We start from the raw sequence: 25,296 nt of genomic DNA, 5'->3' as shown, positions 1-25,296 counted from the left end.
TATATTTCATAAAATAATCTTATATGGAAGATAGCCTCTTATTTTGAGAGATCAGAAAACTAAGGCCTAAAGAAATTAAGTAAGTTAAGTAACTTGCCCAAGAGCATATACCAAGTAAGAGGTAGAGCTAAGGTTCTAACTCAGGTTAAAAATTCTGAGTTGCGAAAAAAATCAGTTGAAGCCGTTTAAACAACCAAATAGCTTACTGGAGACTGGGCAGTTCAAAGGTAGTATAGCTTCAGGATTGATTTAATGTAAAAATTCACTGTTGTTAGATCTGTGGTTTTGTTTCTCTGGAATTTTGCTATCTGCGCTCTCCTCCACGTGTTCTTGTTATTCTCGGACTGGCTTCACTTGGGTAGCCAGATAATTTTCTGAAGTGCCTAGGCTTGCATACTTATTTACCCATATCCAGGGGAAGAGAGCCAGTGACTCCTTTCTTTGTCAATGAACAAAATGTTTGAGCTTTGGGTCACAATCATGGTTATTCTTGGAGTGAAGATACTGATGGGGAGGAAGCATGAAGCCTCTGGAGTGCTGTAGATGTGTTCCATATCTTGATCTGCATAGTGGTCACACAGGTATATATAGATGTAAAAATTCAACAAACTTTACACTTAAAATTTGGGCATTAACTGTATGTAAGTCAATCTCCACTCCTCTACAGACACATCCTGACCACCACTCTGATTGGACCAAGAAGTTAGGTCATATGCTTACATCTGAACGAATTGTTGAGGTAAGGTGAATGTGATGGAATCACTAATTAAGGCTTTCTCCTGAACTGGAGGTAAGGTCAGTAACACCCAACCTGAAGTAAGGGCTGCTACCCAAATGGGGAGGAGATGAAAGGGGACAATAAGGAGATAATTATAAAGTCCTCACCTAAGAGTGTGTCTGGCAAAAAGGCCAAGATGGGGAGAAGGCAAATGAATTGAATGTCCAGAATAAACAAATCTATGAAGACAGAAAGTAAATTAGTGGTTTCTTGGGGGTTGGGGAGGGAGGAATTGAGACTGACTGATGGTAGGTATAGGATTTCTTTGGCAGGTGATGGAAATGTTCTGGAATTCAATAGTCTTGAATAGTTCAACAATATATTTAAAAACACGGAATTGGTCCGTGGGCAGATGGAGTATCACTCTGTCGCCCAAGCTGGAGTGTAGTGGCACAATCTCTGCTCATTGCAACCTCCGCCTCCTGGGTTTAAGCGATTCTTGTGCCTCAGCCTCCCAAGTAACTGGGACTACATTCACACGCCACCACGCCTGGCTAATTTTTGTATTTTTAGTAGAGACGGGTTTTTGCCATGTTGGCCAGGCTGGTCTTGACCTCCTGGCCTCGAGTAATCCGCCCCTCCTTGGCCTCCCAAAGTGCTGGGATTACAGGTGTGAGCTACTGTGCCCGGCCCCCTCCTGACTTTCTATAGCTGATCTGTGGTCTGTGCATTCTGCATTTTATTCTTTAACTCTTTCTTCAGTGAAAACAATCTGGCTTTAATCCTACAGGAGTGGAAGTTTATACAACAAATTTGTTGAGTTTGTATGTTCCAAACATTGTTCTAGACACTTGGGATATATCAGTGAATGAACAAAACAGAAATCCCTGTCCATCCTAACTAGTTCCTCATATGATCAAATAATAAGACTTCCATGAAAATAGTAATTTTATCTCCTCCCCTGTTTTCTGGTTGTTGTTTGGTTTGGTTTGGTTTGGTTTGGTTTGGTTTTTGAGACAGGGTCTAGCTCTTTCACCCAGGCTGGAGTGCAGTGGTGCAATCATAGCTCACTGCAGCTTTGATCTTCTAGGCTCATGTGATCCTCCTGCCTCAGGCTCTCGAGTAGTGCGGACTGCAGGTGCATACCACCACACTTGGCTAATTTTTTAAATTTTTTGTAGAGATGGGGTTTTCACTGTGTTGTAATATGTCCAAAACTGAACTTATTCCCACTTCTTCAAACCTGTTCTTCCTATTCTAATCTCAAGAACTGCCAAACAATTTCTATGGGCTGGTGGAGTCCTCAAAGATCTCCTTACTGCTTAACTTTTTCTGTATTTTGTCTGAAGGTCTTTCACTTAAGATGCTATTTCTTGTACCAGTTTTTGTGTTAAGATTCTTTAAGTTGGCCAGGCGCGGTGGTTCACACCTGTAATCCCAGCACCTTGGGAGGCCGAGGCGGGCAGATCACCTGAGGTCAGGAGTTTGAGAGCAGTCTGACCAACATGGCAAAACCCCGTCTCTACCAAAAAATACAAAAAATATCTGGGCATGGTGGCCTGCACCTGTAATCCCAGCTACTGAAGCTGAGGCAGGAGAATTTCTTGAACCCGGGAGGCGGAGGTTGCAGTGAGCCAAGATTGTGCCATTGCACTCCAGCCTGGGCGTCAACAGTGAAACTCCATCTCTAAAAAAAGAAGGTTCTTTTTTTTTTTTTTTGGGTCGGGGTTTCCCCCTTTCTCCCAGGGGGGAATGGAGGGGGGGAATCTCGGCCCCCTCCAAACTCCCCCCCCCGGGTTCCATGCCATTCTCCTGCCTCAGCCTCCTAAGTAGCTGGGACTACAGGTGCTCACCACCATGCCCAGCTAATTTTTTGTATTTTTAGTAGAGATGGGGTTTCACTTTGTTAGCCAGGATGGTCTCGATCTCCTGACCTTGTGATCTACCCGCCTTGGCCTCCCTAAGTGCTGGGATTACAGGCGTGAGCCACTGCACCCAGCTGAAAAGACTAAGTTGCAGAAGAAGAATTCATCTTGAGCTAGTCTATTCATAGTGGTGATAAGATTTAGTGGATCTGTTCCAGTACCTGGCACATCAAGACACTTTATAATACAAGTGAATGAGCAAAATTGGGTGGGTGAGTAATAGTATCTCCATTTTACAGATGAGTGAATTATAGAAACTTCTTGGGGTCACCAGACTAATAAATATGGAACGAAGACCTAGAATTCAGAGATCTGATATCAAAATGCAAATATAATTTAACTGTCTTAATCAGGAGAGTCAAAGGCTGTGCTGCAAGAATAAATTAACCCCTACATCTCAGTGGTTTAAGTATAAGAAAGGCATATTACTCACTCGTGGAGGTTTCAATACTGGTTGGGTAACTGTTCAAGGCAGCTACAGTAAATTTTTATTATTCGTGATAATTATGTTTTATAAAGTTGCAGTAAACAACTGAATTAGTGACTACTGAACCACTGCTCCCAGGAGAAATACAGCGTTAGATTCCTGTGGGCCTCCGGTCACAACATTTTCATCAACTGATCAAATGTATAACCTTGGTTTTCTTTGTGTTTCTGTTTATAGACACCTTATTTAATATATGTTGTTGGTAGATTAACATTGAACTCATGGCCAGCAACACTGTGACTCATGCCTGAATGAAGCTTGTCTTTTTTTTTTTTTGAGGCAGAGTCTCGCTCTGTCACCCAGGCTGGAGTGCAATGGAGCGATCTTGGCTCACTGCAATATCTGCCTCCCAGGTTCAAGTGATTCTCCTGCCTCAGCCTCCTGAGTAGCTGGCATTACATGTGCCCGCTACCACACCCAGCTAATTTTTGTGTTTTTAGTGGAGACGGAGTTTCACCAGGTTGGCCAGGCTGGTCTTGAACTTTTGACCTCAGGTGATCCACCTGCCTCAGCCTCCCAAAGTGCTGGGATTACAGGCGTAAGCCACCTCGCCTGGCAGTGAATGAAGCTTTTCTAGCATAGTTTATAAGGCACATTACAGCCTTCTTGCTCTTAAGAACACCACACAACACTTTGGCATTAAGCGTAAGAGCCATTTTAAACAGTGAAATCACCAACAAATAGCCCCAAAATGCAAAAAGTGCATCAATAGATAGACCTTAAAAAAGACACTTACTGGCCGGGCGTGGTGGTCACACCTGAAATCCCAGCACTTTGGGAGGCTGAGGTGGGCGGATCACGAGGTCAGGAGATTGAGACCATCCTGGCCAACATGGTGAATCCCCGTCTCTACTAAAAATACAAAAAATAGCTGGGGCGGTGTCACGTGTCTGTAATCCCAGCTACTCAGGAGGCTGAGGGAGGAGAATCACTTGAACGAGGGGATTGGAGGTTGCAGTGAGCTGAGATCACCACTGCACTCCCACCTGGTGACATAGCAAGACTCCGTCTCAAAAAAAAAAAAAAAGAGACACTTACTAATATTTACACTACGAGAGCTGCAACAAGAAAAGAAAGCAGAGCACTGCCTTGTTCCTCCTCAGCTGGGAACATGTGTATCAAGTGACTCAAACTTGTCACTTCTCAATACAAGTCTGTGAATGACCTCAATAGCACTGTAAGTATTGATTTTGGGTTACAAACACATTTAATAACTAGGTAAATCCACTAATACAGAACTCACAAGTGTCGAAGACTGACTGTAAATGCTGTCGTAGTTTGGAGCCTTGGGCTATTTTGACCTTGTGACACTGCCATCTCAACATGTAGTTTCTAGGTTGCCTCAACAGGGAAGAGATTGTTGGAGGCTCATTTGCTAGCTCTTAAATTATTTGGTCAACCACAGTCCATTGAACAGAACTAATCACCTGAGCCCACCTAACTGCAAGAGATCTGGGAAATATGAGGAACACCTAGATATCTAGTAAGCAATTAATATTTCAGTTACAAAAGCCAAAACAAAAAAAGAGAAAAATAATTGTACTTTACAAAGGGAGGCATCTGGCTGGGTGCGGTGGCTCATGCCTGTAATCCTAGCACTTGGGAGGCTGAGGCAGGCGAATTGCCTGAGCTCAGGAGTTTGAGACCAGTCTGGGCAACATGGCGAAACCCTGTCTCTACTAAAAATACAAAAAAAGCAGCTGGGCTTGGTGGCGCACACCTGTAATCCCAGCTACTCAAGGAGGCTGAAGCATGAGAATTGTTTGAACCCTGGAGGTGGAGGTTGCAGTGAGCTGAGATGACACCACTGCACTGCAGCCTGGGTGACAGAGTGAGACTCAGTTTCAATTTTTTTTTTTTTTTTTTAAAAGGAGCCATTTGTTCTTGTCAGGCAGAGAGTGCCTGTGGGGAGTTTTGGGGAGTGAGGATGTTTCAGAGTTCTCAACTCCTGTGGCATCTTCCCAGTATGTCCATTCCAACTGGCAGATCCACAAGAGTGTTCTAGTTATCACCAGTACTTATCCATTTCATTTTAGCCAGACATATGATTAATTTCTTGTTCTGGACTCTTGTAATTTAAATTGCTTGGGTTTGTTTCTCCCGTTTCCATTTGGTCATCTGTAGGTTGGAACTTGTCTCGCTCTTAGTTGAACTTTATCAATTTAATAACCAATAACAAAATACACTCAAATAGCCTGGCAATATTTGCATAACCTAAGCACTTGCCCTCAGTTTGACAATAGTTGAATCCTTAGCACAAGGAAGAATTGCTTAATCAGTGGCTTAGAACCGCAGAACTGTGGACTGCCTAGGAAATTTTCCATGCTGAGTTGAGGGAATCCTCATTGGTTTCTCTCTCTGGGTTGACTCAACTAGTTCCATATTTGTTCCGAAGGTCTTCACCAAGATACAAACTTCCAGATAATCATTTATGTCTTCATAGAACTCCTTTAGGTTTCAAGTAAGAAAAAATCATCTTGAGCTAGTTCTAATTATAGGTAAATAGTAACATTGATGAATGTTTATTCTGTACCAGTGTCGGCATGTAATAAGTGCTTAATCTTTTGTTGAATGAATGCTAGACATTACACTAAGCACTTTAAATGCATTATCTAATTTAATCCTCACAAAACTCTACACTAGGACTTTTTTCCTTTTACAGTGAAAACAACAGCAACAACAACCACAACAACAAAACCCAAAAAACCAAAAACAGAGATTTAGAAACTGCCCCAGGACACACAGTAAATGTTGGAACCAGGGTTTGAACCTAGACCATCTCATTTTTTGCTACCCTATGAGGGAAAAAGAATTTATTATAAGAGGGTTGTTACAGAATGAAGGGCAGAAATTCAGAAGGATTACACAATGGGCTGGAACTGGAAAGCTGTTGGGAACTCGGGTCATATTCTCCCTCGGATTCATCTGTCTGCTTTCTAGACTAGATGTGGTATCCTTGATGGGCAAAGGGAATGTGGGTAAAATTACACAACAGATCATTTCACACATCTCAACTTTTGATTTGCCTTGGAAAATCCCATCATTGCTCCCAGCTGTCTTTGTGACCCGGGTTAAGTCATTCCATTTCTTTGGGCTTCAATTCCCCTGTCTATAAAATGAGAAGTTCTTACCAGAGGATTCCTCAGGTCTCTTCTGTGATCCTGGGAGGCCGAGGCAGGAGGACTGCTTGAGTCCGGGAGTTCGAGGGTGCAATGAGCTAGGATCATACACAGTATTCCAGCCTGGGCCACAGACCAACACCCTGTCTCTAAATAAATAAATACATAAAAATAAAACTCCGTGATCCTAAGTGAATCTTCTAGGTCAGAAGCACATTAATAATGAAGTTCCATGTGTGAATTTGAGGGAGAGAGTGGGGAAGGGTTCTAGGGAAAGGAGGATAGAATGAAAGTTTGGGTATAGCTTCAGTGTTGAGTTGCTATTTAGAGTTGGTGTAAAGTGAAGGCCTTTGGGGAGATATAAATGGAGAATGGAAAAGAGTTCTAACCCTGGCCTAGGGCGGTGGCTCAAGCCTGTAATCTCAGCACTTTGGGCGGCCGAGGTGGACAAATCACTTGAGGTCAGGAGTTCAAGACCAGCTTGGGCAACACAGTGAAACCCTGTCTCCGGGCAACACAGTGAAACCCTGTCTCCACCAAAAAATACAAAAATTAGCTGCGCGTGGTGGTGCGTGCCTGTAGTCCCCAGCTACCTGGGAGGCTGAGGCAGGATAATAGCTTGAACCAAGGAGGTGGGCAGATCACTTGAGGTCAGGAGTTCAAGACCTGCCTGGTCAACATGGTGAAACCTCATCTCTACTAAAAGTACAAAAATTAGGCAGTAGTGGTTCACACCTATAATCCCAGCTACTCGGGAGGCTGAGGCAGGAAAATCGCTTGAACCTGGGAGGCAGAGGTTGCAGTGGTGAGATAGCCCCACTGCACTCCAGCCTGGGCGACAGAGAGTCCATCTCAAAATAACCAAAACGAAAAACCCAAAAAAACCAAAAACAACAAAAAAGACTTCTAACCCTGACCAGACCAGATTATTTTGAATGACATCTCTTTCTCTCTCTGTTCCATGAGCAGTTCTGTATGTAGGGAGATCAGTCCCTGTGCGTAGTGATTTAATCGGGTTTCTCTCTTCTCGGCTCAGAGTTTTTGATAGGGCTTTCACTTAGGCCACAGAGAAAGAACCAAATAATAAGGGATCCCAGGGGGAAGGGAAAACCAAAACATTTGAATGGCCTAATGAGCAAATCACATTTCTCTGGGTCTGTTTCCTTATCCATAAGTTGAAAAGTTTGGTCTATGTGATCTCTCGGGTACTGCTCAGCTCTTGACACTCTGTGGTTCTGGGTAGTGAGTCGAAAGCAGCTTTCCTCTTCCTGAATTCTCCATCCTTGGACCAGACCTCATCTTCATTTCTCATCTGTTTATACCTTGCTGCCCAGTTTCTTGCTCCTGGGCATCCTTTCTTCCTCAATTTCCTCAAATCCTACTTGCTTCTTAGCTACTTTCTATTCTCTTTGTTTTCTATGTTTCTGCAGAACCCCAGATTACACCCTTACACACCTGTTCTCCAGTTCTCCATCTCCATGTCTGCCTATTCCTTTCTGCATCACGGGCTCCTAACTCAAGCAATCTCCTTGGGTTCCTCTCAGGGGCCCCTGGGATCCCCTATCATTGGTCCCTCTCACAGAAGCATACCCTTCTCCAGAGCCAAAGGATCAGATATTCAGTGCTCAGGTAACAAACCTGCTGTCAGGTTACAGATATTGTTTCCTGAAAGACCACACTACAGTGTCAGTGGAGCCTCAGGCTGCCTGCAGTGCCCTGCCCTCACCTGGCTATCCCACACAGTTGAGAATAGCCAGAACTCCCCTCTGGTACCAGTGTTCACCTGGAAACATGGCTTGGAGCCTCTGGCCCCTGCTGCTGCTGCTGCTGTCCTTTTCAGGTGAGAAGAACAGTGAACAGAACTGGGGATGAGGAGGAGGGTGGCTGGAAAAAGACTTTAAGAATGTGGAGGTTAACCTGTTAGATAGAAGGACAAAGGAGAGAGGCAGAGACTTATGCAAAAGGAAAAAATGAGGGCTAAGAAAAGCAGGCCAAGACTTACTATGGGCCAATGAAAAGGGTTTAGCTCACCATCCCCTCACCTCATCTTTAGATCCAGGTAGGGAACTGTGCTCAGAGGCAGGGTTGAGTTTGGGATCTATGTTCCTCCCCTTTAGTGACCTCTGGTTTCTCTCCTTACAGTGACTCTTGCACCTACTGGGCCTCAGTCCCTGGGCCCTGGTCTCTCCTTCCTGAAGTCATTGCTCTCCACTCTGGACCAGGCTTCCCAGGGCTCCCTGAGCCGCTCACAGTTCTCTACATTCCTGGCCAACATTTCTTCTTCCTTTGAGCCTGGGAGAATCGGGGAAGGACCAGTAGGAGAGCCCCCACCTCTCCAGCCACCTGCTCTCCGGCTCCATGATTTTCTAGTGACACTGAGAGGCAGCCCAGACTGGGAGCCAATGCTAGGGCTGCTGGGGGATCTGCTGGCACTGCTGGGACAGGAGCAGACTCCCCGAGATTTCCTGGTGCACCAGGCAGGGGTGCTGGGTGGACTTGTGGAGGTGCTGCTGGGAGCCTTAGTTCCTGGGGGCCCCCCTACCCCAACTCGGCCCCCATGTACCCGTAATGGGCCCTCTGACTGTGTCCTGGCTGCTGACTGGTTGCCTTCTCTGCTGCTGTTGTTAGAGGGCACACGCTGGCAAGCTCTGGTGCAGGTGCAGCCCAGTGTGGAACCCACCAATGGCACAGGCCTTGGTGGGAGGGAGACAGCTCCTCACTTTTTGCAGGGTCTGTTGGGTTTGCTTACCCCAACAGGGGAGCTAGGCTCTGAGGAGGCACTTTGGGGCGGTCTGCTACGCACAGTGGGGGCCCCACTGTATGCTGCCTTTCAGGAGGGGCTGCTCCGTGTCACTCACTCCCTGCAGGATGAGGTCTTTTCCCTTCTGGGGCAGCCAGAGCCTGATGCCAATGGGCAGTGCCAGGGAGGTGAGTGTGGCCAGGGCTGGGGCTGGGATGTGGCAGGGCAAGGAAAGTGAAATTGGGGTAGTTCTCTTCCTTACTGTTTCCCTCCTAGGTAACCTTCAACAGCTGCTCTTATGGTAAGTAAGAGGCGACCAGTTCTGAGGGATTGGGCCTGGAAAATCTGGAGGTTGAGAGCTGACAACATCAGCCTTTAGAGAGGAAAACTGATGGGAGGAGTGTGGTTTAGTGGTTTTGGAGTGTGACTGTCTGGGTTAGTGTCCCAGCTCCACCTCTTCCTAGCCATATGACCTTGGGCAGGTTACATAATCTTTCTATACCTCAGTTTCCCCATTTATAAAATGAGAATGATAATATTAGTTACCACAGAGTTGTTGCACCCCATAAATGAGTTGATACTGTGCATGCAAACAAAACAGTGCTGGCACATAGTGCTTAATAATGTTAGCTAGTAGAGATGGGATTTGGAAAATAGGGACACAGCTGGATTCCTCTACCCTCTTCCTACTTCAGTACAACAGTGCCAGAGCATAGTTAGACATATTGAGTTGCTGAGCAGATTTCCTAACAGGAGGCCCGCTGAGGGTTGTGTTTCAGCTATCTAAAAGCATATGAAGAAAGGAGACAGAAGGGAGCGAGGTGGACAGAAAGAATTCCAACTGGGGCTTCTCCTAGGTGATTTTGGAGCTTGGCGGGGCAGCTCTCTCCTTTTTGCCCTGTCGCAGCATTTCAACCAGTAATGCCTAAACTCTCAGGGACCTCGCTTGTAGAAAAGCCTATGCTTGCCATGCCCCTTGAGGGCTCTGAGTCAGGGTCAGAATCTTCAGCCAAAGGAAATGTGAACTGACCAGATCCTGCCTGCTCCTTCCTCTGCACCCAGGGGCGTCCGGCACAACCTTTCCTGGGATGTCCAGGCGCTGGGCTTTCTGTCTGGATCACCACCCCCACCCCCTGCCCTCCTTCACTGCCTGAGCACAGGTGTGCCTCTGCCCAGAGCTTCTCAGCCCTCAGCCCACATCAGCCCACGCCAACGGCGAGCCATCACTGTGGAGGCCCTCTGTGAGAACCACTCAGGCCCAGCACCACCCTACAGCATTTCCAACTTCTCCATCCACTTGCTCTGCCAACACACCAAGCCTGTCACTCCACAGCCCCCTCCCAGCACCACTGCCATCTGCCATACCGCTGTGTGGTATGCAGTCTCATGGGCACCAGGTGCCCAAGGCTGGCTACAGGCCTGTCATGACCAGTTTCCTGATGAGTTTTTGAATGCGATCTGTAGTAACCTCTCCTTTTCAGCCCTGTCTGGCTCCAACCGCCGCCTGGTGAAGCGGCTCTGTGCTGGCCTGCTCCCACCCCCTACCAGCTGCCCTGAAGGCCTGCCCCCTGTTCCCCTCACCCCAGACATCTTTTGGGGCTGCTTCTTGGAGAATGAGACTCTGTGGGCTGAGCGACTGTGTGGGGAGGCAAGTCTACAGGCTGTGCCCCCCAGCAACCAGGCTTGGGTCCAGCATGTGTGCCAGGGCCCCACCCCAGATGTCACTGCTTCCCCACCCTGCCACATTGGACCCTGTGGGGAACGCTGCCCAGATGGGGGCAGCTTCCTGGTGATGGTCTGTGCCAATGACACCATGTATGATGCCCTGGTGCCCTTCTGGCCTTGGCTAGCAGGCCAGTGCAGGATAAGTCGTGGGGGCAATGACACTTGCTTCCTAGAAGGGCTGCTGGGCCCCCTTCTGCCCTCTCTGCCACCACTGGGACCATCCCCACTCTGTCTGACCCCTGGCCCCTTCCTCCTTGGCATGCTATCCCAGTTGCCACGCTGTCAGTCCTCTGTGGCAGCCCTTGCTCACCCCACACGCCTACACTATCTCCTCCGCCTGCTGACCTTCCTCTTGGGTCCAGGGGCTGGGGGCACTGAGGCCCAGGGGATGCTGGGTCGGGCCCTACTGCTCTCCAGTCTCCCAGACAACTGCTCCTTCTGGGATGCCTTTCGCCCAGAGGGCCGGCGCAGTGTGCTACGGACGATTGGGGAATACCTGGAACAGGAGGAGCAGCCAACCCCACCAGGCTTTGAACCCACTGTCAACCCCAGCTCTGGTATAAGCAAGATGGAGCTGCTGGCCTGCTTTAGTGTGAGTGCTCTGCCAGAGGGAAAGCTCCTAGAACAGTGAGAAGGCCCTCCAGGGGAATTCCTCGTGTACTCAGAGGCTGTAGTGTGGGGTAGTAGTTGAAGCACACAGCTCTGGAGTCAGACAGGCTTGGATTCATATCTTAGTTCTGTGACCAGCCTTAAATGAGTTATTTAACTTCTCTGAGCAATATTTTTCTCGTCTCATTTATAAACTAGGGATGATACTGGTATATGAGATAATACCTGCTGTGGGCTTAGCACAGTGCATGATACACAAATGTGCAATAAATATTACCTTGTTATTCTTTGGGGCTCTTTGACTCTCCCGCTTTCTGCACCAGAAAGAAAAAGGATCAAGTTAGAGGACTCTTGATTTTTTTCCTAGAGAGTGAGAATTGGAGGCTGGCAGAATACAGGAAGATAAGGCAGGAATGAGAAAGATTCAGGGACACTACCAATCAGAAAACTTTGGTTCTAGGTTCAACTGTGCCACACATTAGTGTGATCTTAGGCAAGCAATTTAATTTAGTTTTTCTGGGCTTCAGTTTTTACTCTGTTGCATGGAAGGGTGGGAATATGTTAAACACCATAATTCATTCACTGAGTGCCTATTATATGCCAGGCACTTTACTGGGTAGGTTCTGTAGGATATATAAAGATTCCTTACTCCATTTTGGGGCTCCATTTTTCAAGCCCTGGGCCCAGTAAAATGGAATTAGATAGTCTCATAGTATTTGGTTCAGGTCTGCAGGTATTAATTGATCCAACTATGGACCTGGCATGGGAGAGGGTACAAGAGAAATTAGAGATATGATCCTGGACCTAAAAGAGCTTAATATCTGAAGAATCACAGTTGAGATGAAGGACAAGCATCCCAGCAAGTGGAGTTGGAAAGCCTGGGGGAGCTGCAGGAGAGGCAGAGAAGACAGCTCTGTTGGCATATTGTCTTTCTTCCCACCAGCCTGTGCTGTGGGATCTGCTCCAGAGGGAAAAGAGTGTTTGGGCTCTGCAGATTCTAGTGCAGGTAACAGGTGGAGGGCCCATGGGTGGGCTGGGTGACAGCCATGGCCAGAGGTCCCTGCCCTGTGAGGCCATACCCACCATGACCTCCTATTCACAGGCATACCTGCATATGCCCCCAGAAAACCTCCAGCAGCTGGTGCTTTCGGCAGAGAGGGAGGCTGCACAGGGCTTCCTGACACTCATGCTGCAGGGGAAGCTGCAGGTAAGCATAGAGAAAGAGGGGAGCAAGGGCACCTGGAGCCTTGTGTTCAGAGGGCTTGCCTTAGTGGGAGGAGGAACTCCAGAGAGGAAATGGCAGGGATACTGAGCATCTCCAGAGGCAGAATCCATTCCTGTGCCCCCACAGGTACCACCATCTGAGGAGCAGGCCCTGGGTCGCCTGACAGCCCTGCTGCTCCAGCGGTACCCGCGCCTCACCTCCCAGCTCTTCATTGACCTGTCACCACTCATCCCTTTCTTGGCTGTCTCTGACCTGATGCGCTTCCCACCATCCCTGTTAGTCAACGACAGTGTGTAAGGTTCCTGCACCACTCCTCCTGCTCCTGTCAGGGTCAGGCCAACCCCATCCAGCTGGAGCAGCTCCTTCCGGAGCTCCTGTTTTTTTCTTTCATGCCAGATAGGTAATGTGCCAACATCGTAACAAGGTTTGAGAGAGGCACATCTCATACCTGAGTGTGAAAACCCAGTCATGATGCTAATGAACTACAAAAGGATCAGAGAGGTCCTCTCTATAAAACCAGGGAGAGGCCGGGCGTGGTGGCTCACACCTGTAATCCCAGTACTCTGGGAGGCGGAGACAGGCAGATCACTAGTTCAGGAGTTCTCTGGCCAATATGGTGAAACCCTGTCTCTACTAAAATACAAAAATTAGCCAGGCTTGGTGGTGGGTGCCTGTAGTCCCAGCTACTTGGGAGGCTGAGGCAGGAGGATAACTTGAACCTGGGAGGCAGAGGTTGCAGTGAGCCAAGATTGCGCCACTGCACTCCAGCCTGGGCAACAGAGACTTCATTTTAAAAACAAAAAAACAAAACAAAACAAAAAAGGGAGAGTCTCCTTCCTATCTAGACAGCAGGGCTACAGAGGGTCAGGGGAAAACAGTTTGGAAGAAGACAAAGGGTTAAGACCCATTACTCCTCATAGCCTGGCTGCCATCCGGGATTACGGCCCAGGAATGAGGCCTGAACAGAAGGAGGCTCTGGCAAAGCGTCTACTGGCCCCTGAACTGTTTGGGGAAGTGCCTGCCTGGCCCCAGGAGCTGCTGTGGGCAGTGCTGCCCCTCCTCCCCCACCTCCCTCTGGAGAACTTTCTGCAGCTCAGCCCTCACCAGGTATGAGAATCATCTTCTTTATTTTACTGGCCCATCTGCTAGTGGGGACGAGAGTCAATGGCGTGTCTCTCAGTGGCCCCTCCCTGCAAGAACTCCACAGTGACCCCAGTGCGAGCTAACCTTCCCCATCTCAGATCCAGGCCCTGGAGGATAGCTGGCCAGCAGCAGGTCTGGGGCCAGGGCATGCCCGCCATGTGCTGCGCAGTCTGGTAAACCAGAGTGTCCAGGATGGTGAGGAGCAGGTACGCAGGTGAGTTGTGGGATCAGTAACCAAGGCCAAAGTGGAAGAAGTAGAGAGAGGAAGGTACAGGTGTCATGGTGGGTAGGTGTTCTAGGAAGAAAGGGGCAAGGGAGTAGGCAGTGGCCCCAGGCAGCGCAGAGTTCCAGGAGAGGTCTATAGATGGTGCCCCTGTGTAGTGGTGTAGTGGTCAGAGTGCCCAGTGTATGTACCCACACTGTCTGCTGCCAGGCCTGCCTTAGTGCTAGTCTCAGGGACCACACAAAGGTCAGCTTCATGCCCTCCTCAGGCTTGGGCCCCTCGCCTGTTTCCTGAGCCCTGAGGAGCTGCAGAGCCTAGTGCCCCTGAGTGATCCGATGGGGCCAGTAGAACGGGGGCTGCTGGAATGTGCAGCCAACGGGACCCTCAGCCCGGAAGGACGGGTGAGCCCCTCAGCCCAAGCCTCGAAGACTCTAGGCTTCCCCTGGGTCTGTGTGGATGGCTTTCCCATTGTGTCAACTTGAGCACAGTGGTGCCAGACCCCCATCCCGCTTTTGCAACAACCTCCATTCCTTACTCCATGGCCATTCTTACCTGTTACCACCTCTTCCTGGCCCTTCCCTATCTGGTCTGTGGCACCCCAAACATACCCGTTGCCATTTTGAACCTAATCTACTCCAGTCCAATCCCTAGTTCCAAACCCTAGCCCAAGCCCTGGGAAATTCAGATGTGGGATTAGAGAGGAAGTTCAAGGTTCATCTGTCTTTTCTCTGCAGACCTAAACCTTCTTTGGTTACAGGTGGCATATGAACTTCTGGGGGTATTGCGCTCATCTGGAGGAGCGGTGCTGAGCCCCCGGGAGCTGCGGGTCTGGGCCCCTCTCTTCCCTCAGCTGGGCCTCCGCTTCCTGCAGGAGCTGTCAGAGCCCCAGCTTAGAGCCATGCTTCCTGTCCTGCAGGGAGCTAGTGTTACACCTGCTCAGGTTTGCCTCTCTCACTCCCTGGCATGCACCCTCTATCCCTGCTTGAGCCCTGTCAAGAGAATCCCATTCAGGAATAAAAGCAGCCCCTCCTTTCCCCAGGTGAACAGTAGAGGTAAACTCTGTCCATACGAGGACAACTTCGTTCTCTTTCCTCAGATCAAGAAGGGACCTGAGTCACTGAGGATGGTTACTGGGGATGTTTAAGAGGGAGCGGGAAGTTTTGGAGGGTTTGCCTTAGGAACCCACTTAGGACCTGGCTGCTGGGTCCTGAGAGCTGTTGTTTTTGGTCCCATCCCAACACAGGCTGTCCTGCTGCTTGGACGGCTCCTTCCTAGGCATGATGTGAGTAGCAGCAACCTCTCAGCCTCTCGCGGGAGGTCTCTATCCCCCTTTTCCCTGGCTTCTGCATCTGCTCCTCCTCTCTCTCCACTCCCCTCATACTTATTGCCTTGCTGCATTGTGATTGTTGTCTTCCCCACCACCCTTCCCTTCCTCTTCAGGCCTCTTGTCTCTCTTGCTCCTCAGCTATCCCTGGAGGAACTCTGCTCCTTGCATCTTCTGCTGCCTGGCCTCAGCCCCCAGACACTCCAGGCCATCCCTAGGCGAGTCCTGGTTGGGGCTTGTTCCTGCCTGGCCCCTGAACTGTCACGCCTCTCAGCCTGCCAGACCGCAGCACTACTGCAGACCTTTCGGGTATGAGAGTAGCAAGGAGGATGAGACAATCAGGGATACGGGCTCTCTCTGGTTGGGAGGAAGGCATCTCCCCTGAGGCCACGGAAGGCCTTTCATACCTCCCCACTTAAACACACACACACACACACACACACACACACACACACAACCAATTCTCATGCAGGTTAAAGATGGCGTTAAAAATATGGGTACAAAAGGTGCTGGTCCAGCTGTGTGTATCCCTAGTCAGGTAAGTGTGAGATCTCCCAGCTGAGTTCCTCTCCCCATTTTGGGGCAGTTTCATATGGCTGGTGCTGCCTCCCCCACTACCCTGCAGTGGCCCTGAGAGTTCTGGTTAGCTCTGTACCCATTAGCCGTCCTCCCCAGTTCTGGATGCAGGACAGCATGATCCACCCACATTGTCCTAGACTAATGTCAAAGCTGCGAGGGCCTGAGAAATCTTCCAAGCCACCCACCCTGCTTTCAACTGAAAAGATCAAGGCTCAGAGAAGCTAAGGGACTTTGTTTGCCTGGTGCCTAACTAGCAGCAACACCTGACCACGGCAGCCAGCCGTCTGAGGCTCTTAGGCGTTTATTGCTACAGTGGCAAATGCCATTCCACTTCTGTCCCACCTTTGGTCCCTTTCCAACCCCATGGTTTCTTTTCTCTGAGTGCCAAGTCCAGAGTCTCACCTATCACTACACTGCTATACCCATTGCTGCCAGCAGCCTGTTCCCACCACCTGGCCAGACTGCCTGCTTCCCCTGCTCCCATTAAAGCTGCTACAACTGGATTCCTTGGCTCTTCTGGCAAACCGAAGACACTACCGGGAGCTGCCCTGGTCTGAGCAGCAGGTAATTCTCCCCATTTAATTTTAGAACTCCTTCCCTCAATGTAGTCTACCTTCTTTACCCGTATCTCAGCCCTATTTGGTCAGCTTATCGCTAGTATCCTTTATTGATTGATTGAGACAGAGTCTCACTCTGTTGCCCAGGCTGAAGTGCAGTGGCATGATCAGAGTTTGCTGTAGCCTCAAACTCCTGAGCTCATGCAATCTTTCTGCCTCAGCCTCCTGAATAGCTAGGACTACAGGTGGTTACCACCATGCCTGGCTAATTTAAAAAAATTTTTTTTTAAGATGGAGTCTTGCTCTGTTGCCCAGGCTGGAGTGCAGTGGTGCGATCTCGGCTCACTGCAACCTCTGTCTCCTGGGTTCAAGTGATTCTCCTGCCTCAGCCTCCCGAGTAGCTAGGACTACAGATGCCCGCCACCGTGCCTGGCTAATTTTTTTTTTTTTGTGGAGATGGGGGGGGTTTCACCATATTGGTCAGGCTGGTCTCGAACTCCTGACCTTGTGATCTGCCTGCCTTGGTCTCCCAAAGTGCTGGCATTCCAGGTGTGAGCCACCACGCCCGGCCAATTTTTAAAATTTTTGTGGAGACACTATGTTAAGGTACTATGCTATCCAGATTGGTCTTGAATTCCTGGCCTCAAGCAATCCTCCTGCCTTGGCCTCCCAAAGTGTTGGGATTACAGACCTGAGTCACTGCACCCAGCCCCTTAGAATCCCTTATAATTTGACTTGCTTTTCTTTTTCTTTCTCCTTCCCTTTTCTTTCATTTCTTTCTCACTCTCTAAGAGAAGAGTGGGCATCTGGGAAAGTCAGAGGCTGCTGCATCCTACAGAGTGAAGAGGCAGGACTGGGTCCAAGGCAGTCCTGCCTCTCTACTCTAGGGAGTATCCTTGGACAGTGTCTCTTCTAGGAAGTGGCTCCTCTTTCTTTCTTTTGTAGGCACAGTTTCTCTGGAAGAAGATGCAAGTACCCACCAACCTGACCCTCAGGAATCTACAGTGAGTAACTTGTGTTGAGCAGTGCACTGAATTCGACCAACATTTTTTTGAGTGCTTACTATGCGCCAGGCACCATGTGATATGAAATGGGGGTATAGGGATGAATGGTGCATAGTCCCTGCCTCATGGACGTTCTCCTAGCTCCTCCCTTTGCCCTCCTGTCCTTCCACAGTGCCATACCTATCCTGACTAGAGCCAAAGGACTCAGAAAACCTGGATTCAGGTTCCAGTCCTGTCACCTACTTGTGCCCTTGGGCAAGTCATTTAACCTCCCTGTGTCAGTTTTCCTTTCTTTAAATGAGAATTACAATGGCACCAGCCTCATAGGTAGTTATTGTGAAGATCAAATGAGGTAAGTCATGTGAGGTGTGTAACACAGTTCCTGGTCCATTGTAAACTCCCAGTAGGCATTTGCTACTATTAGTTTATTTCAGGGTGACTTCAGAGGCACCGTCCAAGCAAGAATAAATAGGAATAAGAGGGTATCACTTTACTTACAACCACAGTAAAAGAACAATGGACTTCAGAATCTTTTTTTTTTTTTTTCCAAGACAGAGTCTTGCTCTGTTGCCCAGGCTGGAGTGCAGTGGTGCGATTTCGTCTCACTGCAACCTCTGCCTCCCAGGTTCAAGCGATTCTCCTGTCTCAGCCTCTGGGGTAGCTGGGATTACAGGCGCGTGCCACCATGCCCAGCTAATTTTTGTATTTTTGTAGAGATGGGGTTTCACCATTTTGGCCAGGCTGGTCTCAAACTCCTGACCTCAGGTGATCCACCCACCTCGGCCTCCCAAGGGCTTCAGAATCTAAGACATGGCTCTAGTTTCAGTTTACCACCTTTCTAGTAGAATGATGTTGGGAATGTCACCTGACCTCTGTAAATCCTTATTTTCTTCTCTGATAAACAGCAGTGATGTTATGGGGAGTTGATGAGAATATCTATGTAAAACATTTCTCAAACCATAAATTGCCGTGAATGAACTTGTGTTTAGAGTACTGATATCAAGTAGCAAACAGGCTGTTGTATGTGTTGAATGAGCATCTCCCGACTCACACACCCACAGGGCTCTGGGCACCCTGGCAGGGGGCATGTCCTGTGAGTTTCTGCAGCAGATCAACTCCATGGTAGACTTCCTTGAAGTGGTGCACATGATCTATCAGCTGCCCACTAGAGTTCGAGGGAGCCTGGTGAGAGGGGGTGCCTGGACATTAGTAGGAGCAGGGAGGCTGGGACCCTAGATATAGAAGCCAGCTCATATGTTCTGCTCTGGCCTCACCCTGCTTCCCTACAGAGGGCCTGTATCTGGGCAGAGCTACAGCGGAGGATGGCAATGCCAGAACCAGAATGGACAACTCTAGGGCCAGAACTGAATGGGCTGGATAGCAAGCTACTCCTGGACTTACCGTAAGTACTGCAGCTAGAAATATTGGCCCCTCAGAAAGCTCAATCTGGGGTGAAGATCTGCCCTTAGGGATTGCCCTAGAGGAGGCGGTTTTTCTGTCTGGTAGTTCCCTGACATCACTTACAGCCCAAAGCAGAGGATTTTATTCAAAGTTGCCCTATGTATTGACTGATTCCCAGAATATGCTCCAGCATGGGGCAGCTGAGGGTGGCAACACTGTATTGAGGCCTGCTGAGTAATCTTACAATAACCTAGTCCACATTAATTGAGATTGAGATATAGGGTCTGAAGTGAGGGAGGCAATGCTCCAATGCTGCCCCAGAGGATTGTAGTTTGCTCAGGGCACTGTGTTCTTAGTGCGTTCAGAGGAGTAGATCGAGAGAAAATGTATGAAAAATGTGATAAATGCCTTCAAATACCTGAGGGGCTATCAAGTAGAAATTAGATTCTCATATTTACGATTGGCCCCATTGGGCAAGACTAAGAGTAGTTAATGGAGATCAGATTTTTACATAGTATAAGAAAAACTAAGGTAGTGAGTTCCTGGTCCTTGGAGCTGTTTAAGCCTAGGTCAGATGGCCCTATGGTAGGAATGTTGTAGAGCACGTTCATATATAGGTTGTGGGAAGAAAAGGCTATAGGAACCCAAGGCTCCTCCCTACCGATAGAGAAGTTTATTAGTATCTTACTCGTATGCTACTTTTCTCATTTTACCCCTACCACCACCCCATTGCCATCTGCACTGTAAGTCAGAATAGGAAAATGCTGGTGTTACAGTCTTGCTGGGGAATATGGAGATGAAATGGAGTAAAAGTAGTTGACTTCATTCTTTCTTTTTGTTTTGTTTTGTTTTGTTTTTTTGAGACAGAGTTTTGCTCTGTCACCAAGGCTGGAGTGCAGTGACGTCATCTCGGCTCACTGCAACCTCCATCTTCCAGGTTCAAGCAATTCTCCTGCCTCAGTCTCCCGAGTAGCTGGGACTATAGGTGTGCACCGCCATGCCAGGCTAATTTTTGTATTTTTTATAGGGATGAGCTTTCACCATGTTGGCTAGGCTGGTCTTGAACTCCTGACTTCAAGTGATCTGCCCACCTCGACTTCCCAACCTTTTTACATTTTTATAGGCGTTTCCACATATTTTAGCTCTTGTATGACTTAGCCCAGTTCCAGAATTGGCAATCCTAGGTATGGTACAGGCTATCACCTCTGATTTCTGGGCAAAAGGGATTTATTTATTTATTTATTTATGTTTTTGAGACGGAGTCTCGCTCTGTCACCCGCTTGAGTGCAATGGTGCCATCTCAGCTCACTGCAATCTCCACCTGCCGGGTTCAAGCAATTCTCCTGCCTCAGCCTCCTGAGTAGCTGGGATTACAGGCGTGTGCCACCACACCCAGCTAATTTTTGCATTTTCAGTAGATACGGGATTTCACCATGTTGGTCAGGCTTGTCTCTAACTCCTGACCTCGTGATCTGCCTGCCTTGGCCTCACAAAGTGCTGGGATTACAGGCTTGAGCCACCGCGTCCAGCCAGTTTTTTTTTTTTTTTTTTTTTTTTTTGAGACGGAGTCTCGCTTTGTCACCCAGGCTGGAGTACAGTGGCGCGATCTCGGCTCACTGCAAGCTCTGCCTCCCAGGTTCACGCCATTCTCCTGCCTCAGCCTCTTGAGTAGCTGGGACTACAGACGCCCGCCACCTCGCCCGGCTAGTTTTTTGTAATTTTTAGTAGAGACGGGGTTTCACTGTGTTAGCCAGGATGGTCTGGATCTCCTGACCTCGTGATCCCTCCGTCTCGGCCTCCCAAAGTGCTGGGATTACAGGCTTGAGCCACCGTGCCCGGCCTGTTTTTACTTTTTTAAATGCCATTCAAATCTGTTTAAATATATGGGTTCTGTGAGATAATTTAAAATTCCAAGGTTATAGATGAGGTGGAAGGTCCTGGACAATGCATCAAAAAACTTGAGTTCCTCATTTGTGAAAGAGGGATAAAAGAAACACCTATTTTCTCCAGGTGCAGTGGCTCATACCTATAATCCCAGCACTTTGGGAGGCCAAGGTGGGTGGATCACTGAGATCAGGGGTTCAAGACCAGACTGGCCAACATGGCAAAATGCCATCTCTACAAAAAATACAAAAGTTAGCTGGGCATGGTGGCGCGTGCCTGTAATTCCAGCTATTCGGGAGGCTGAGGCACGAGAATTGCTTGAACCTGGGAGGTGGATGTTGCAGCGAGCTGAGATCGCAGCACCACTGTGCTCCGGCCTGGGTGATGGAGTGAGGCCAGGTCTTGTGGGATCAAATGAGATAACACCTCAAAGAACTTTGTAAACTGTGTAGCACATACAAAGAAGATGAGACCTCTTCACAAGTAGAGGAAGGGTGGCCCTGTGGAAAAAAATGGGAATTGGGAGTGAGAGACCTCAACATTTGACCTCTGTGAACCTCAGTTTTTTAATCTATGAAATGGGGAAATGTTAATGGTACTTAATATTTCGAGGTTTTGAGTCCATTAGATCAGGTAGGATTGTTTGTTATTTTTTTTTAGGAAGACTAGAAATATGTCACTCCCTTTTTCTCCCCTATTCAAGCTTGATGGTGGGAATTGGCCCTGGAGCTGTTTACTATCAGTTCCTGTCCAGCTTCACTAAGTTTGGCCTGGGGTCACATCTTAGCTGGGGACTGTGGGGTTCTGTGGTCCCTTCTCGAATTGGCCCAGTTCCAGCTGAATGCTGTTGTTGTCAAATTGCTATAATAGAATCCAGTTGATGGACAGACTATCCAATGAATCCATTATGTTGGTGGTGGAGCTGGTGCAGAGAGCTCCAGAGCAGCTGCTGGCACTGACCCCACTCCACCAGGCAGCCCTGGCAGAGAGGGCACTACAAAACCTGGTAAGAGTCCACCCTACCAGACTCAGATTTGCTGCCCTGGGCAATTCTTGCTCCTCAGACAATGCTCTCTGACTGTCCCCCAACCCTCTACTTCTTGCTTTCCTGCTGCCGAACAGGTTCCTGTCTTCAAGGCCCTGGCCCCTGTTTTGCCTCTGGCTTCCTTTCCTTGATAATATGCTTCATGCTACTTGTCCAAACCTCTTGGAGTCCGAGAAATCTCTTAGAGTCCACCTCTCAGACTTTCTGCCTGCTCCTATGTGGGCTCATTGCTTAAGAAAGTGAACAAAAGTAGTAAGCATCACAGGGTGCTGAGTTGGGAGCAGGAGAGAAGGTCAAGGGGCTTGGTGTCTTGATCAAGGTTTCTGGTACTCTGAGTCAGAATTGCATTGTCCATGTTCTGATGCTCTTCTCCAGGCTCCAAAGGAGACTCCACTCTCAGGGGAAGTGCTGGAGACCTTAGGCCCTTTGGTTGGATTCCTGGGGATAGAGAGCACACGACAGATCCCCCTACAGATCCTGCTGTCCCATCTCAGTCAGCTGCAGGGTTTCTGCCTAGGAGAGACATTTGCCACAGAGCTGGGATGGCTGCTATTGCAGGAGTCTGTTCTTGGGTATGGACCTTCGAGAACTTCAGATTCTAACTCATTCTGTACCCAATCCTTCAACCACCATCATCAGTGGCAGCCTGTTCTATATTCTTAAGGTCCCTTGGAGCCCTGTGTCCCAAATCTGAGCATGTCCTCTTTTCCCCCTCCTTTTCCTCACAGTTCCCTCAGCTCCCCAGCCCCCGATTTTCTTCCTGTCCCCAGGAAACCAGAGTTGTGGAGCCAGGATGAAGTAGAGCAAGCTGGACGCCTAGTATTCACTCTGTCTACTGAGGCAATTTCCTTGATCCCCAGGGTGAGATGAAGGAAGAAGGGAAGGGAGTAAATGCATAGAGGGGACTGGTGAGCTGGTTATGAGGACCCATGGCCAAAGAGGGCAAAGGATATGAAGCCTAGATCTGGGGGGAGACTGCGAAACAGAGACAGGACTTTGGAATTATAGCTACAGCAGCAGGCCCTGATCTGTCCAGATCTCCCCACTCTCCTTCTACCTTCTCATGCAGGAGGCCTTGGGTCCAGAGACCCTGGAGCGGCTTCTAGAAAAGCAGCAGAGCTGGGAGCAGAGCACAGTTGGACAGCTGTGTAGGGGGCCACAGCTGGCTGCGAAGAAAGCAGCCCTGGTAGCAGGGCTGGTGCGACCAGCTGCTGAGGATCTTCCAGGTGAAACTACCCAAATACTCATATGTCCAGCAGGATGTACAGGGAGTATCAAATAGTTTGGGTTCTGCATATGCTTTTCTCTGGGACTGGGTTTTCTAATTATAAAGAAGAGGTTAGAGGGATGATCTTCAGATCTCTTCTAGTTCTAGAATTCTATAGCTTTGGGAGTTTGTAAACTATTAAGTTTTCTTTTAGCCCAGAGTTTCCATTTTCCTGCTGTCTTCTCTCTTTAAACAGCTGACAAAGCTGTAGCTCAGCTAAGTGTGGAGCTCTCTGCTGGGGAGATCCCTAGCAGCTTTGAAGGAGACATTGTGAGGCTCAAGAGCTGGGTTCAAATTCAGCTCTGCCATTAAATCCCTGACCAACATCCTCAGTCTTTCATCTATAAAACAAGGGACTTGGCATCTCCAGTCACTTCTTGTTCTATTATCTTCTAAGCCCTATACATCTTACCCTGTAATAATCCTTTGGTCCCTACTTCCCACAGTGCTCCATCCTCCAAAGGTTGGAAGAGTCATTCCATCTACAGATATCTCTGGGCATATTTTATTACCATACTGACCTCCTGACCCTGCCTTCCCCCTTCAGAACCTGTGCCAAATTGTGCAGATGTACGAGGGACATTCCCAGCAGCCTGGTCTGCAGCCCAGATTGCAGAGATGGAGCTCTCAGACTTTGAGGACTGCCTGACACTATTTGCAGGGGACCCAGGACTTGGGCCTGAGGAACTGCGGGCAGCCATGGGCAAAGCAAAACAGGTTAGTGATGGAGAGTCTACTGGGGATGGCCATGAGGAAGCTGTTTGGGTGTGATGTAGGACACAAAGAGAATGGAGAGTTGGATCAGAGGTGGGGGAAGCAGGAGATAAGAGTTAGAAGATTTGGGTCACAAGTTGGAGGTGAGTGGGGATAAATATTGAGGAAAGAGAGCTAGTATAATGAATAGAGGGACTAAAGCAGTGGTTACCAAATTTTAATGTGTATCAGAATCATCAAGGGAACAGATTTTTTTCTTTATTCTTTTCTTCTTTCTTTCTTAAAAAAATAATGGCATGCTTCGGCCAGGTGCGGTAGCTCATGCCTGTAATCCCAGCACTTTGGGAGGCTGAGGTGGGTGGATAATGAGGTCAGGAGATCAGGAGATCGAGACCATGATGTCTAAAACGGTGAAACCCCATCTCCACTAAAAATACAAAAAAGTTAGCCAAGCGTGGTGGCGGGCGCCTGTAGCCCAGCTACTTGGGAGGCTGAGGCAGGAGAATGGCGTGAACCCGGGAGGTGGAGCTTGCAGTGAGGCGAGGTCAAGCAATACACTCCATCCTGGGCGACAGGGCGAGACTCCACCTTGAAAAAAAAATAAAAAGAAAAAGAAATAAAATAATAATAATATTAATAATAATAATGGCATGCTTCATGAATTTGCGTGTTATCCTTGCGCAGGTGCCATGCTAATCTTTGTATCATTCCCATGTTTTTATGTGTATGTACTGCTGAACGGAGCACAGGAACAATGCCAGTGCCGGATTACCATGCTACACTGACTTAATAAAAACCTCTGAGGAGGCTGGACGCAGTGGCTCATGCCTGTAATCCCAGCACTTTGGGAGGCAGAGGCAGGTGGAGTGCTTGAGCCCAGGGGTTTGAGACCAGACTGGGCAACATGGTGAAATCCTGTCTCCACTAAAAATAGAAAAAAAATTATCTGGGTATGGTGGCGCATGCCTGTAATCCCATCTCCTCGGGAGGCTGGGGTAGGAGAATCCTCTGAGCCCAGGAGGTGGAGGATGCAATGAGCCAAAATCGCACCACTGCACTCCAGCCTGGGTGTCAAAACAAGACCCTGTCTCATAAATAAAATAATAAGCCTCTGGGGGAAGGAGTCCAGACATCTGCATCTGCCTTTTTTTTTTTTTTTTTTGAGACAGAGTCTCACTCTGTCACCCAGCACCCAGGCTGGAGTGCAGTGGTGTGATCTTGGCTCACTGTAACCTCTATATCCTGGGCTCAAGCGATCCTCCTGCCTCAGCCTCTCAAGTAGCTGGGACTACAGGTGCATGCCACCATACCTGGCTAACTTTTGTATTTTTGGTAGAGATGGGGTTTCGCTATGTTGCCCAGGATGGTCTTGAACTCCTGGACTCAAGCAGTCCTCCCACCTCAGCCTTCCAAAGTGCTGAGATTACAGCTGTGAGCCACTGTGCTGGGCCTCAGGTATCTGTGTTTTAGTAAGTATCTCTGTGTCTGAGGCACATAAAAGTATAGAACTCATGGACTAGAGTTAGTTTGCTCTTCTTTTCCACTGACTGTAATTTCTTTCAAAACACGTTAATCAGAGGAACTGTAAGGCAACTGTCTCATTTGAC

General features: G+C 48.6%; 1 protein-coding gene across 26 annotated transcripts in view; it reads left to right on the top strand.

Moving 5' to 3' along the window:
- Positions 1-23,938, top strand: part of STRC (stereocilin) — a 33,913-nt gene extending 9,975 nt beyond the window's left edge. For 7 of the 26 annotated variants that reach the window (XM_017860934.1, XM_017860944.1, XM_017860942.1 and 4 more), the window contains 24 exons: positions 668-739; positions 7,993-8,089; positions 8,392-9,177; positions 9,239-9,290; positions 10,052-11,306; positions 12,267-12,329; positions 12,426-12,530; positions 12,675-12,841; positions 13,469-13,655; positions 13,790-13,905; positions 14,183-14,315; positions 14,672-14,854; positions 15,158-15,196; positions 15,380-15,547; positions 15,711-15,776; positions 16,253-16,381; positions 17,320-17,378; positions 18,440-18,563; positions 18,668-18,780; positions 21,534-21,669; positions 22,084-22,280; positions 22,437-22,569; positions 22,778-22,934; positions 23,523-23,938. In XM_017860934.1, the coding sequence (XP_017716423.1) occupies positions 668-739; positions 7,993-8,089; positions 8,392-9,177; positions 9,239-9,290; positions 10,052-11,306; positions 12,267-12,329; positions 12,426-12,530; positions 12,675-12,841; positions 13,469-13,655; positions 13,790-13,905; positions 14,183-14,315; positions 14,672-14,854; positions 15,158-15,196; positions 15,380-15,547; positions 15,711-15,776; positions 16,253-16,381; positions 17,320-17,378; positions 18,440-18,563; positions 18,668-18,780; positions 21,534-21,669; positions 22,084-22,280; positions 22,437-22,569; positions 22,778-22,934; positions 23,523-23,746 (4,761 nt within the window). In that variant the 3' untranslated portion in view covers positions 23,747-23,938. The other 19 variants (XM_017860951.1, XM_017860954.1, XM_017860952.1 and 16 more) reach the window with 16 other exon arrangements.
- The last annotated feature ends 1,358 nt before the right edge of the window (positions 23,939-25,296 follow it).

This window comes from Rhinopithecus bieti, unplaced genomic scaffold, assembly GCF_001698545.2.
Source record: "Rhinopithecus bieti isolate Rb0 unplaced genomic scaffold, ASM169854v2 scaffold_59063, whole genome shotgun sequence".
NCBI lineage: Eukaryota > Metazoa > Chordata > Mammalia > Primates > Cercopithecidae > Rhinopithecus > Rhinopithecus bieti.
This window is presented reverse-complemented; position numbering and strand designations above follow the sequence as displayed.